Here is a 14,716-nt window from a genome sequence, read left to right on the forward strand (position 1 = left end):
TGAATTTAAAAAATGTTTATTAAATAATTGTCCACCGCGAGGATAAATCCAGACATGGCCAATACATAGTGCAATTTTCACATTCCCAAAAAATAGTTCAACACAAAACAGGAGGAGCATGGCAGGGATACTGTACTATTGATTATGCATATTCAGACCACACTTCTGTATGACCATTGTCTGATGTGTAACCCAGGTGTAAAAGTGCCACATTTTAAAAATAAGGACTTGACAATTTAGGTTTAATACATGTTTAATATTTTAATGTTTGTTTCCCGATGGGTGGTAGAGTTTTTTTTAAACCATTTCTCCACGTAAGCATCAAGGTCTCAATATCTGCTGGGTTCGGGTTTTTCCAAACAGAATATCTCAAATAGATAGTATCATAGTGTCTCGTATGTATATTTAATGTGTCTGTGAGCTAACGCGCATGAGAGTCCTTTTGACAAAACCCAGCAGAAGCTTCACTCTGCTCCAGTTTTCTTCTCTGTCCCGTTAGATCTGTCTTCGTAGCTTTGCTCCCCTGTCGCAATCCCGCCCCCCTGTGATGATTGGTGGTACAGCATGTGAAGCCGCTTCGCGTTCATGTCTGCATCCTCTGCCCCCTCGCAGCACTTTATCCAGGACTGAGGAATGGCCTCGATGCCATAGTGGGCCCCGGCGATGGCCCCAGCCATACAGGCTATAGTGTCTGTGTCCCCTCCCAGGGCCAGGCAGTAAGCTATTGTCCTCTCCAGGCCACTGTAACTCTCTGGAAGGCATTCCCGGGGCTGCAGACAGTGGAGGACGCAGAAGATGGCAGTAGGCACTGAATGGAGTGCTGCAATGCCATTACCTGGAAGAAACAACAAATTAACAGAGGGGTAAAAATGTATTAAATTATGTATTGCTATATTTGTAAGTGTAAAAGTGTAAAAACTATACTGTTATGAATTGAAATTACACACAGTTGAGGGATGTAAGTAATATGATGCTAGAGGAAAAAACAAACCAACAGATACTGACCCAGTTCAGAGATGACCTCCTCTATGCTGATTTTACTCCTGTCCATCAGGTCTCTAACTCTGTGGAGGCGCTCACAGAGTGGCTTCTCTGCTTCCTTTAGGCTAAAAAGACAAATCGAGTTCAAGGAAGACTGACACACAGGCTACGTTCACATTGTAGGCCTTGCTCACTTTTATGTTTGTGACATGTATCCAGCTCCAGTATGAACAATGCTAATCTAATTTGAAAGAAAATCGGATTTTGGGGGGAAAAAAAAATAAAAAAAAATTATATATAAATAAAGTGATGGTCTTTTTACATGTGCCAGCTACTGTGGTTAGATTGGATAACCAGCAAATATCAAAACACAGACTCCAACTCATCAACAGAAAGACAGAGGAAATCTCTAAAAAGTGTGGCAGGCACGGGTGAACAAATTACATATAACACAAGATAGTGTCTGCATCCCCTTACAGTTAACATGGCATGACATCAACTTCAAAGTCTCTACAGTACATTACAGTCTTGGAAAATATATTTTACAACACAAACCTCTTGTGTGACAGACATGAATAGATCATATTGATATGCAGAAGAGGCCCTATTCATTGCATACTTACATTCTAGCATCATTGCGTGCTGCCTCTTCACTCTCCACTTCTTCCATCTCTGTGATTAGCCTGCTGATGAATTGTTGAGGTAAATCTAAAGCCCCCTGTAGAGAGAGGTGCACGGCTAGTGCCTGCAATACTGCTCCATTGTAGCCCAGAGAACAGGAGTGGGTCAGCATGGCGCCTAGGCGGGCATACTGGGAAGGAAAGGAAAAGGAATACATGCAACGTTGGAGTATACATGTATATCTAATCAATTTTGTGCTAAGAGGCTATTTGTTGTTGAGCAAAGCAAAATCCCATTAAAACTTTGATATTGTGGTAAACTACAAAGAGAGTCATCATTGTACATCAACACTGACACATAATTGAGTCTATTGGCTGGTTTTACATCTTTATTTCAAGAGCATTTAATAGAGAACTTAAGAGTCATGTCACAGCCCCAAAATCAAACCTGATTTAAATCACCTTGTGATTTTAAGTATGAAAAGAGTTACTTTGATTTGTTATGTGACTTGTTTTGTAACAAGTCACAGTTACGTGACTTGTTACTAACCTAGGTAATAAGTAGTAGTAGTAGTATTTCCAGTTTCCTATCACACACAGTATGTTCATTAGCCTGAATTACTTTAGTACACAGTGGCAAAAACAATCCTTTAAAATTTTTATTAAAAAGTAAGTTTGTGTTGATATAAGAGCAGGACCTGACACAAAAAAGAGATTGATTAAAGGGCTTCCAATAATGGTCCTTTAGGCTCATGCTCTGCTTGTTTTCCAAAAATCCCTGTCCTACCCTCTGGTGATTACCTGGATCAGAAGTGTTCAGTACATCAGAAGCTGGAAGATACCAATTCACTTTGTCTCGACCAACACCACCCAAGTCTTAATTTGCTTCTTCCAGCTTCTCATTGACTGAAATCACACGATAAAGTTAATCAGCACTGGGCAGTTGGAAAACAAGCAGAGCAGGGGTCCTTGAGGGCCAGGATTGAGAATCCCTGATTTAGGATCTTTACCTTGCACTCATTTAGAATTTTAGCCTATAAAAAACCACTGTGCTCACCATTTTAACATTAGCCAGGTCAGGGAAAGCCAATGCAAAGGGTGCCGCCCTCATGGCCCCCCCATTTCCAAAGGAGCCTCGACCGTTAAACTGGTCCCTGGCTGGCTGGTACACATCACTGAGGTGGGGGGAGGACAGCTTCTTCAGAACCTGGATCACTCCGGCACCATAACCACGCCCTGGTGATGCACTGTACTCTTTAGCAAACCTAAAGGAGTGAGATACTGGACCTTTAGTTTCCATGCCTGTAATTTTTCCCCTCAATTTACTTCACTAAACCTTTGAAACAATATTAGTACCACAATACACAAGTAGATGTCAGCAGTGTACGGTTGTGTACTCAGAAAGTGAGAATGAACAGACACTTCTCAGACATGTGGTTTATCTCCTCTCTTATACATTCTATACACTAACAAATGTTTCAGCTAATTTAAGAATCATCAAATCCTGAAATTTGCAGAAGACAGACATAGTCAGTCTGCTGATCAATAATAAAGTGTCTCATGGTCCTGTGGTGGATTAATTTTTTAATGGGGCCATGAATCTTTCTTGATTTGAATGTATCAGACTGTAGAAACAATGGAGCCCTTAGAATCATTGGGCACCACAACTGACAAACTGTCTTTTGTGCAATAACAAACATGCTGTGTAAGAACTGTCAACAGTGTCTTTTTGGTTGTGATGGCTGGCCCCATTTCATGTTGACAGAAATCAGAAATTAAATGGTTAAATGGTATATGTTCAACAAATCTTTCTTTGAAAGAGTCTCTACATTTTTCATTATCTATTTATTTGGTTCAGTGTTAAAAATGTTAATTAAAATGGATGGTTAAAGTCAGCAACAAGAGCGTTGGAATTGAAAACCATTGGCCTGTTTGAGCTCCATAAAAAGCAGTAACTGAACAAGCAGAGTTCATCCTGTCTGACAGGCTTCATCCAGGTGCCTTCTGAATTCCACCTCCTGCCTTCTGGCTCACACTTTAGTCAGCCATGAAGCCGAGAATCAACAGATACAAACGCTCCTTTCTTCCCTCTGCTGTCACTGTGGCGAATTTACAGAGAACACAATGATATAAGTTCGAAATACTCTATGTAGGATTTGTATTGTCTGTGTCTTTATGTTACTCTTCTCCTGCACAATTCCCTTTGGAGACAATAAAGTTATCGTGGATCTGGATCTATACCTGCGAGCCATGTCCTGTTCATCAAAGCTGGCACGGGTGAGTAGAGACTGGACTACACAACGTGCCATTGCCGTGTCATCACTATACTCCAGGATTCCTAACACACACACACACACACACACACACACACACACACACACACACATATATACACACACACACACACACAAAGCTGCGTTAGTAAAATGTCAGCACCCTCTTTAAATTCGCTGGAATGTGTTCTATACAATTAACAAAGCAATGGAAATTACTTAATCATAGTTTTACTGGCTTGACATGTAAAAAGTGTTAACCAGCTTGGTTTTCTCTCCTTTAAGCTGAATACAACGTATAATGCAAACTTTGCAGACTGTTGTCGCATTACAGCATTCAGCGTCATAATGTCTCTTCTGCATGGCAGCACAATGCAGTCGTTTGGGGTTAGTGAAGACATTGAACTATTTCCACTGCTTTAATGATCCACCTCGATTTCTGGCATTTCATTGTCGCCAAATATCAAAAGTCTTATCCTTTCACTCACCGGTTCCTTTAGTCTCATCGTCCAGGCTGTTCAGGTGCTGCAGAACACTCTCCATAGGAACCTCCTCCGCTCCTTCAAACTCCCCGCCGACACAGTCTCCAAGCACAGCGGCGACAAGCGCTCCTCTAAAACGGGACAAAGACGCGGGACCCCCCGCTGCCATCGCTCTCACTGCCGTCACTGCCATTCATCCGCCGAGGAAGAGACTAAACCGAAAAAACACCCACTCCAGACTGTGGGACAAGGAGTGGAAACAGTAAACGTGACAACAACAACAAACGTCGTTTGTAGTTAGCTCGCTGTTTCCTACTGCTTCCTGAAAATGTTCCGATGCCAGTTTGACCTCGGTGAAAGATTCGAGCTGTAGCACATGGAAATACACATACATAGATTGAGCTTTCATTCAGAGACGTGATGCAGTCTGTTCTCGTTTGTCCATTTCTATACAAAATCATATACTGGATACCAAAATGGTTCAAATAAACGCGAAACAACTTTATGTAAAAAAACTTATTTGCCTTAGTGGCCTCCAGAAGGACAGTTTTCAGACAGAATAACTTGATTAATAAACAACCTTGACTTTAACTAATTGTAGGGTTAGAAATTGGGTTGAAATAGAGATATGACTGTGACCTAAATTAACTGCCTTTGAAGTTATTGGATTTCCATGAGCCAATCATCCCTTATTGGAACTTAATAACACATGTTTACACCACACTATATATCCATATGGAACAATAGATATATGCTTTTTAATCAGAATCGATGTTTTAAGGATTTGGATAGTAAAGGAATATGGACTGTAACACATTTAATGGATGACTCTGGAAACCTAAAGCAGAGATTTGAGTGCCAATAGGTAGAAAAGCACTATATAAGTGCAGATTGTTGTGATAAATTCAGTCTTAACTCTTCGTCCAAAGAATACAATAAAGTAATAAAGGCCAATTTAGTCACCTTCAAAAAAACGAGTCAACAGATTCTGGTACGTTCTGATATTATGTTGGCTTGAGGCTAATCTGTATTAAAAATGTAAACTATTTTGTATGTTAGAAAAATAATGACAAAATAATACCATCCCAATCAACCAAAAAGAAAATGTTCGTCTCTTGCATAAATTCTAAATGACATCTGTCCATCACTTCTTGCATTAAGGATTAAATTGTAATATCTTGTCTGAATTTTGTGAAAAGGACATAGACACTGTGGAATATTTTTCTTTTTACTGTGTGATCCTTTAAAATAATTTTGACAGGTGTGTGCTCATTTCATAGTTGGTTAGATTTTTTTTAAATAATTGTTGCACCAATAACTGTAATGTCTGTTAAAGCTAATGTATATATGTAAGAGAAAAATTTGGACATCAACATTTGCAGAATGAACCCAAGCTAGTCCTTGCATTGCACAAGCAACAAAAGGGCCTAAAAGTCTTTATTTTAATAAAGCTTATATACTTTTTAAATAGAAGCTTTTTCAGTATAGTTAAAACTTTTTTTGTTTTTTTTGTTTTTTAGTTTGTTATGCAGTATATGATTTTGAAATTTGAAATTCTATGTCTGAAATGTTTTTGAATTCTATTAAAAAAAAAAAAAAAAGAAAGAAAGAAAAGTTTACGCATATACTCGCAATTTTACGGTAAATGCGTACATTCATTAGGTTCGCCCACTACAGGACTGGAGCTCTGCGCCTCTTCGTTATGGTGATATTATGGTTTCAATGCTGATTTTGATTCAACAGAAATGTAACAAAAGTACAACTGATTTGCTATAGTGAAATTGAATAAGCATTTTCTGTCACGGGCCCTGAACTTGCTATTAATTGTGCTAAAGAATTTTGTCTTGCATAAAACCCACACTACATGGTACCTTGAAAAAAATAGAACGCATTTCTTCTAATGCAAAACTGTCTATAATACAAAGCAATACATGTAAAATTGTTTAAAATATGTAATATATAATATGAATATTGAAAGGGCACCTTGTGTTTATGGTTTTCACACCGGTGCCTTATTAGCGTCCGTGTTAGCAGGAGCTAGCTTTTTTTCTTCGCTGAGCAGCTTTTTTTTCCTAGTTCCTTGCGACTTGCATACATAACCCATAACCCTCTGCTGAGTGGGTGCTGCAGAAGCGCGGCGTCTGCAGCATAATTAAAACATGGCGGATTCAGAGGAATTTAGACTTAAACGATTAAAGGTAAGAAATACATGCATAGAATTTATTTACAGCATGAGTTACACTAAAGGCTTAATCCGTTTGCTGATCTAGGTCCATAATATGACAATTAGTTTTTTGGGACTCACGTTAGCTTCCGGTCGAGATGTGCATATTTTTGCTAACGTTAGCTGGCTAGCTAGCTAGCTTACGAGCCAGTAGCTTGTCATTCAGCCCTGATGCATGCTGCTACACAAAGCTTCATTTAACAACCTCTCAATTTTGCTACTAACAAACGAACATGCAAACCACAATATGACTCGGTGCTTTCTGTGAACCCAAAAGCCTTTGTTTATCCAGCTCAGCAACTTAGTGTTGCAGCTGATTGCTTGTTCCACAAATCTTTTGCATTGCATAAAGTGCTGTGAACAATAAAAAAAGTGGACATTTTGTTTAAGTTAACTGTTGACATGCAAGCTTTTTCATTGAAGACAAAAAAAAACCTTACCATGTGCTAACTGATGATATGTTCTACGTCCAAGTATGCCAGCGTGCAATAAATCGTGAAATGTTAAATGGAGGTTGGTGGGACGCCTCATCCAAAAACCATAATTGGACAGCATTAGTCATGAGCATTATCAACATTGTCTTTACTACAAGACATTGTCACCATCAAAGCCCGCATTGATAATTTCCTAAAAATTTGACAGGAAGCCGTTATATTCAACGACGCTAGGGTGTTATTTGAGATTATAAGGGGTTCCTTTTGTTTAAAAACACAGTAAATACTCGCCAATTGTAACAGAATAAATTGTCAAAATACTAAAGGGTAATTTTCAAAGAAACCACATTATAACACCAGACATTTGTTTGCTATTGTGTTATCTTACTGACAGGGAAAGTTGGCTGTTGGAAAACCTGTGTACAGTAGCGACACCTAGTGGTCAGATGTAATTACTGTGCAGCAGTTAAGCTGGTAGTCCGTGGTCACAGCAGCACATATTTTGCCATGTCTTAGTAGGAAAAGTGCTCGTGGAACAAATGACAACAATGGTGGTGGAATTCATTTGAGTGACCCAGTTACTTGGCCCTGATATTGATGTATGTCACATTGCATGGTGCTGTTTTTGGGCTATTGGTACCTGTGTGTTTTCTGCAATGACACGATAATGGTCTAATTGCAGTTGCTGATGCTGCCAAATCACCATAGATACATTAGTATTAATATTTTTGTACTTAATGTTACACATAATTGAGCATAAAAAAAGGAGATCTGTGTAAGTTGTATCACCCCTGAAAACCTGCCATGAGTTTCAACTAACCTTTCTCTCACCTACAGCACGAGCAGCACCTGTCCAGAGTGTTTGATGAAGTGATGGGACTGGGAGACTTTGCTGACTCCTCCAGGGGCTCTGCCACTTCTTCCAGAAGTGGAGGTCAGGATGAGACAAAGGCAGCCGATGAAACATCTGGACAAGGTGTACACCGACAGGTAGAAGAGGATAGTAATAGCAGCAGACAAGAAGAAGAAAAGGTGGACGAGGGTGTGGGAGAGTCATCCTTTCCTCGTATTTCCTCCCCTTCCTCAGGCCGGCACTCCTCATTTACCATGGGTACCAACGAAGGAGGAGGAGGAGGAGGAGGAAGTGGAGGGGCAGCGTTTGATGATGCATTGGATGGACTCCCCCCATTTGGTGCAGAAGAAGATGATGAAGACTGGCACTTTGCCCTGCCGATGGGCTCTTTGGAGGATGTTGATGTGGGAAAGACGAACAGAAAAAGAAGCCAAACTGAAGAGAAGAACAATGGAATACAAGGCGATCCCTTTGCTCGGGAGCCCAGAGAGGAAGAGGAGGAGCGAGAGAGGGAAGAGAGCAGTGGGTCAGCCAACACTTCCCACTCATCCCAAGAGCATACACCTGACAATAGCCGAGGTATGGCTGCAAACACATGAGAATTTAGACAGATTTAAAGGACAGGATAACAAGCTTTAAAATAGTGTGTATCCTTTTTTTTTGTTTAGTTTTTTCTCTAATATATGTACGCTCGGTGGCCACTTTATTAGGTACACCTGTACACTCTAACGCAATCCAATACAGCAGCTCTGCCATGAATGCTACTTTTAAATTCTTATACTATTAGAAGAGGTGTTTCTGTGATCTGGGAAGAGAAAAGTTTTGTCCCCCTCATTCATTTTAAATAGGGTGACCAAAACATTAGAACCATCTCTTAATATAATGCACTCCAGTACAACTCCACCCCCACTTTGACCTCAATAGTAAACAGAGAGTCAAATTATTACCGTTCTGACAGATTAAAGTTAAAAACTGAGAAATTATAACACTGTAAAACTAGAATTCATGGCAGAGCTGTGCCTTTCCCACATTGTGTTGGATTGCATTAGATTGTAAAGGTATACTTAAAATTGTCCAGAGAGTCTATATTGTTTATTTCACTAGCAGTTTTGTGTCTTGTTCAAATAAGCAGCGTAAATAATTCTAGCATGTCTTGTGTATACATGACTGTGTGGTTGGTATTTATTTATATTGGCCTGGGCAGAGAATATGTAGTTGTAAACTTTTGGTTGAATCGAGTAGTGTTTCAAGTATACATTTTGTTTTTTGACTTTACTGTCAGATGAAGGGCTGAACCAGACTGAGGAGACAGAAGACAGTCAGCAGGGAGAGGTGGGGATTTGGAAGAAACTTTGAGTTACTGCGTTGAAAATAATTCTTGAAGTTTTAGTGATTTGTCATGGATACTGTTAACATTTCAGAGGTCAGACGGAGCTCCAGTTGAGGACAGCAATCCCCCAATTTCACCTAGTATCAACATTAAAGATGAACCCATTGATGAAGGATACGATGCAGCTTTACTGCCTCAGAGCTCGATTAGACAGATCAAAGAGGAGCTGGAGCATCAGGAGGTTGGTGTGGGGAGAGGTTATCAGCAGGCATCTGCTGTTTTTTTTTTTTTATTTAATTTTAAATAGGTTTTAGAAGAATATTTTTGGACTAAAGATGCTAACGAACTATGCTATGTGTTGTTGGTTAATGCTACTTAAATTGAACAGTAATGAAAACATACTGCAAAATTATTGTATCAGCACACTGTGAAGAGGCATAGTTGACTGCAAAATCATAATTCATAATTATTGATCATTTCAGGAAGAGCTGAGGATCAGCTCTGTCTACTCTGTTGGAGGAGCAAGTACATTTGTGTCCCCTATTGGTGAGTTGATGAGTTCATATTCATTGTGATGGGATTTTCTCCTCTGTTGTTTTACAGTGGTCATGGGGGGTGAAACACAAAGCTTAGGAGCATCATGACATTTTGGATTTTGTTGTTAGCATCATCGGTTAGTATAAAATGCTGCTAATTCTCTTTTATTGACAAGAAAGCATAATCCTATATATTAGAGAGTGGGCACCTACATCCCCATTTTACAACTACAATTGATTCCAGTTATTTCTGTGATTAGACTTCCTTTTACAGCTGTCTAGCTGCATAGACTGTGCTAGGCTGACATCTCTGAGGATGGAAAAACACAGGCTTCTTCAGACCACAAAGTGCCTAAAAGTTGCAGTTTGAGGTCAGTTTAGCCGTTTTTAGGCAGTAGACACATCATAGCATAACAGAGGTTTGACTTGATAATGACATTAAGTTAAACTGTTTGGTATAGTATAGTAGTATTTATGCTGGTACGATGGACTAGTTTATGTTAGTTGCAGCACAAAACGACAAACTCTACAAGAGAATGTATTAAACAGCACAAGACAAAAGCAGTGAACACATAAACATATCGCCCTCGTTAATGTTATTAAATATTTCTGCCTTTACCATCTATTATGAACCAAAATACCATGGAAGAAGCTGCATCAGCTGCAAATTATCATGTTTTTTTTATTAATATCAATCAAATATGTCATCAAATATGATTTCTAATAAAATGTCTTTCCTTCTCTCCTTTCTCTTTTTTTTTCCATCTCTTTTCCTTCTCTCTTCCCTCAAGTGCCAGCAGCAATCCCAGCTCCGCCTCAAGCAGCAATTTTTATCCCAGGTAGAGGAGCTGTGCTACAGGCCATGACTGCTCTGCCTGTCAGGCCACCAGCTCCAATCCCAACTTCATTGCCAGCTCTGGCACCAGTACCCCCACGCCCACCTCAGCCCCCTGTTCCTGGTAGCGTTCGCTGCAGTGGCTGCTCTAAGGTACTGCCTTACGATCTCTTATCAAATAATCTACATATTAGAAAAGAGGAGTCATGATTAATGTTAAAAGTTAACATGGCATTTTAAATAATTAACTTTGCTAATTTTGTATGCATTGTTAGAATCATAGAATATTGATATTTGCTATTTAATCCTCTGATCATCTATAAAGATGACATGGTTAACAGAAATGATAATGGTTAACGTAGCATTTTGTTATCATCTTTCTATCATCTCTGTTTTTAGGTTCTGCTGAAAGGCCAAACAGCATTTCAAAGAAAAGGTTCCACGCAGCTGTTCTGCTCCACGGTCTGTCTAACAGGCCATCTGCCTCCAGCCAACAAGAACCGGTCCTGTTTCCAGTGCAACAGGTCCATCTTTGATACAATTTGAACTCTTTTATGCTACAGGGCTGCCTGGTAAAGCATGTCTGGATACATAGCAAATATAATGTATTTAATTTCTTTATTCCTATTTCTTTTCCTTTTAAGATTGCTCACACCACCTACATTCATCTTTTATTTATACGTTTGTTGACTACTGCATTTGTTCCTTGTGCTTTTCTCTTTGCAGGGAGATCCTTCAGCCCAGGGATATGATCACAATTCCAGCAGATGATAGCACTGACATGCACTTCTGTGGCCAGTTCTGTCTGTCTGTCTTCAGACACAAGAGGAAAAATGCTGAGAAGATCCCTGATAAATGGGTTGATAAACGACTGGAGAGAAAGCCTGAGAAGCCACCTCAGAAACCAATAGAGCGACAGCCTGAAAAACCATTTTGCAGTGTCTGCAAAGTCACTAACAAGGTAAGAGACACTACTGTCAGTAGGTCTAATAAGCCAAGTCAGGGCCTCTGAATCTTTTCTTTTTGTGTTATTCTCTATGTTCTCACCGTGTCTGTGATCACACCTACAGCAGATTGAGCATGAGGTCACCCATCAAGGTCGTCTGCACAGACTCTGTAGTGATGCTTGTTTTTTAACGTGGCGTAAGATGCGTCAGTTAGCCATGAACTGCTGTGAAGGCTGTGGCCTTTACTGCAATAGCAACTCCGAGTCCTGTCAGACGCTAATGATCGAAAGATCTCAACTCAACTTCTGTGGTCCCACCTGCATTGGCACCTACAAACAGGTATGTGTCTGTGGTGTAAAAATACAAATTTTGTAAATAACAGGTGTACACTTCACTTCAGTGTACCAAATGTGAACATCTTAAACCCTAATTGTTTTCTACAGACCTGCAGAAAGACCGTTGAGTGTGCCTATTGTCAAAAGGTGGTGGTAGTTTCCTTCACCATCATGGAACGAGACCAAAGGGGAAAAGTTCAGCTTTACTGCTCACCTACATGCGTTGAACAGAGTCGACCACCCAGACATACTCTCAGTGGTAGGACACACATACACTTGTTAGGTTTAGCTTTTACATGAGCAGAGGTGGTAGAAGTACACAAACTCAAAAGTTTTATAATTGGCCTAAAAAAATTACTCAAGTACTACTACTTTTACTCACGTGAAAGTACTAAGCAGATTATCTACATTTTGCTTAAAGTGCAGAAGTGGGAAAACAATGCATTTTAAACACTACCGATTATAGTGATTATTGCAGAACATGTATAGTAATTAATAAAAAATAAGGGTCACTGTCAGTAAAGGTGGAGCTGACCTTAAACCCTTTAGTTGGTTAAACCCAACTAAAGGGTTTAAAACCCAAACCTTAGTTTTAATATTTTTCATAAAAACATTATCTCATATTATTACCACCAAGCGGTATTAATTTTGTGGCAGATTGGTGTTTATGTTTATTACACTTGGATACAAACAAATCTTTCTGAAAAACGGTGTGTGTAAAATGTAAATAAAAAGAAAATTAAATGATGTTCAAATCATTTAAAACCTATTTTTGATTGGAAATAATACAAAGACAACTTGTGAACATATCATTTTTATTTATTTGTTTTAAATGTACACTCATTTTGAGTTTGAGGCTAGTAACACCTTTTAAAACAATGGGGACAGAAGCTAATGACTAGAAAAGTTGTCTAATGCTTGGGGGGAAAAAAAAAAACCTGCCTGAACATCTCAATTGGAAATAGATAAGTATCGTGACTGGTGTTAAAAGAGCCTCCCAGAATACTTGAGTCTTGTAGAAGTAAGGATTGAGTCAGGTTAATCAAATCCACACAGAAAATGTGATTTCAGTGCCCTGAGAATAATGTTTCTTAACATCAATTTGGCAAAATATAGGGGATTCTATTACCTATATTAATTTTAATGGGTACTCATATTAACTCATGTTATCATTTAGACATTTTAAAGAATTTAAGAATATTCTTTGAAATATCAAAAAAAAAAAATTTTTCTTATTTTCAGCATTTGATACGTTGTCTTTTTCCTATTTATAACTAAAATTAGGTTTCAAAGGATTTGCAAATCATTGCGTTCTCTTTTAATTTACATTTTACATGTTCCAACTTTTCTGTAAATCGCGTTTGTATATGGTTTGGGCATTACATATTAATGTTGCCCCTCTCCATCTAGGTACTCCATTCCCGTGCTGCCTGTGCAAGGTTACAGCTGTTCCTCAGTATCATCTGGCTATGGTGGATGGCACCATTCGAAACTTCTGTTCCTATGACTGTGTTTCCATATACAGGGTAAACACCGCAAAAGAAAAGGGATTTAATTTAAAAGAAGTTGTTGGTGGGCCATCTGTTGGTTGAAAACTTGTCATCTCATATTTTTGACAATGATTATCATCGCTGCATGTTCTTACAGAAGTCTGGACCCCGGTCTCAGACTGACCTGTCCAATGGAACCTCTCTCAGGGACCCCTCAGTCAAAGATGCCTCAAAACCAGGACCCTCTGCAGGAGCCAGCTCAGTCCCTCCTGTCCCTAAAGACTACTCATCTTCAGTTCCCTACTCGAGCCATCATCCCAGTCATAGCTCAGTGCCCCCACTGGTGCCTTCCTACCCAGCCATTTCCTCCCCCTCTACCCCAAGCCAAACCATAGCCAAAGCGACCCCATCCCAGCCCCTGAAACCAGCAGAGGGTGGGCCCAGTGACACCTCCAAATTGACCTGCCATCAGTGCAGTAAACAATTCAACATCAAGCCACTGCTATTCAGTCATCAAGTAAGAAGCACTGGCCACATCAACCAATATTTATATGCTAGAAACTAACTTCCGCATATGTAGTGACCTGTATGACCTCATTGCAACATTCACCAACTAACCCTGAAGATGATGATACCACTATGATCATTTTTGCCTGCAGGGTCAAATATCTCTGTTCTGCAGTAAGATGTGTTGTGAGCAGTACAAAACCCAGAAAAATATCCTGGCTGTGTGCGACTTCTGTAAAGTGGAGAAAGTGCACTTTGACACCATCAGCTACAACCAACAGGACCTGGCCTTCTGCAGTGAACGTGGGTTTACGCAGAGATTTTTTTTCCCCCTTTTTTTGCTTTGTCAAAACTTCAGTAGTTCAATAGAGAATAATTGTAAATAATTGCTTATTAAGGTATAAAATTGCAAATGTAGAGTGTAAGATGTTTACAAAACTGTCATTAAATTATGATATAAATTAATTAATTAATAAAATGTACATGACTCGTGTAAAAATGTACATAGTATAATAGTATGTAGTATGTGTATATGATATCAGACCCTGCTGATGCTGATTTACAGACTGTAAGCTGCTCTTCAAAGACGACATGACCTCTCGTAACAAGGATCACCCCTGGCGTCGCTGCACCTACTGCTCTGGCATCAGCCAGAAGATGCTTCACAGCCACTATGGAGGCAGGATGGAGGAGTTCTGTCGACCTCACTGCATGTCTCAGTACACTGTATTTTATTATGGGGTAAGGAGATGCATTTTCCAGTTATCTGTACATTGTATTACACTGAACCAAAAGACTCACCTTAGTCTGTGTTCAGTGTGGTTGTTTCATTATTCATCTTTAATTTCTTTCTCCATTTTCTCTCTTCC

At 39.4% G+C, this 14,716-nt stretch overlaps 2 protein-coding genes across 7 annotated transcripts in view; one reads left to right on the top strand and one right to left on the bottom strand.

Moving 5' to 3' along the window:
• adprs (ADP-ribosylserine hydrolase) lies at positions 1–7,146 on the bottom strand. Of its 2 annotated transcripts, none has more exons than XM_067479888.1 (7): positions 7,021–7,146; positions 4,363–4,595; positions 3,843–3,939; positions 2,659–2,866; positions 1,605–1,792; positions 1,006–1,106; positions 1–835 (listed from the first exon to the last, which is right to left on the bottom strand). In XM_067479888.1, exons 2-7 carry the CDS (start codon positions 4,547–4,549, stop codon positions 465–467), a joined length of 1,152 nt encoding a protein of 383 aa, XP_067335989.1. In that variant the 5' UTR covers positions 4,550–4,595; positions 7,021–7,146; the 3' UTR covers positions 1–464. The 2 variants fall into 2 exon arrangements, with proteins under 2 accessions (XP_067335989.1, XP_067335988.1); XM_067479887.1 differs by lacking the exon at positions 7,021–7,146 and adding an exon at positions 6,340–6,432.
• Positions 6,023–14,716, top strand: part of si:ch211-266o15.1 (zinc finger MYM-type protein 4) — a 23,378-nt gene continuing 14,684 nt past the window's right edge. Inside the window, exons 1-14 of one of the 5 annotated variants that reach the window (XM_067479881.1) lie at positions 6,023–6,061; positions 7,852–8,446; positions 9,150–9,199; positions 9,289–9,438; positions 9,680–9,743; positions 10,525–10,721; positions 10,968–11,092; positions 11,295–11,529; positions 11,639–11,854; positions 11,959–12,109; positions 13,261–13,376; positions 13,498–13,857; positions 14,000–14,150; positions 14,413–14,588. In XM_067479881.1, the coding sequence (XP_067335982.1) occupies positions 6,059–6,061; positions 7,852–8,446; positions 9,150–9,199; positions 9,289–9,438; positions 9,680–9,743; positions 10,525–10,721; positions 10,968–11,092; positions 11,295–11,529; positions 11,639–11,854; positions 11,959–12,109; positions 13,261–13,376; positions 13,498–13,857; positions 14,000–14,150; positions 14,413–14,588 (2,589 nt within the window). In that variant the 5' untranslated portion in view covers positions 6,023–6,058. Of the gene's footprint in view, positions 6,062–6,358; positions 6,555–7,851; positions 8,447–9,149; positions 9,200–9,288; positions 9,439–9,679; positions 9,744–10,524; positions 10,722–10,967; positions 11,093–11,294; positions 11,530–11,638; positions 11,855–11,958; positions 12,110–13,260; positions 13,377–13,497; positions 13,858–13,999; positions 14,151–14,412; positions 14,589–14,716 lie in introns of those variants that run through there. The other 4 variants (XM_067479879.1, XM_067479880.1, XM_067479878.1 and 1 more) reach the window with 4 other exon arrangements.

Source organism: Channa argus, chromosome 16 (genome assembly GCF_033026475.1).
Source record: "Channa argus isolate prfri chromosome 16, Channa argus male v1.0, whole genome shotgun sequence".
NCBI lineage: Eukaryota > Metazoa > Chordata > Actinopteri > Anabantiformes > Channidae > Channa > Channa argus.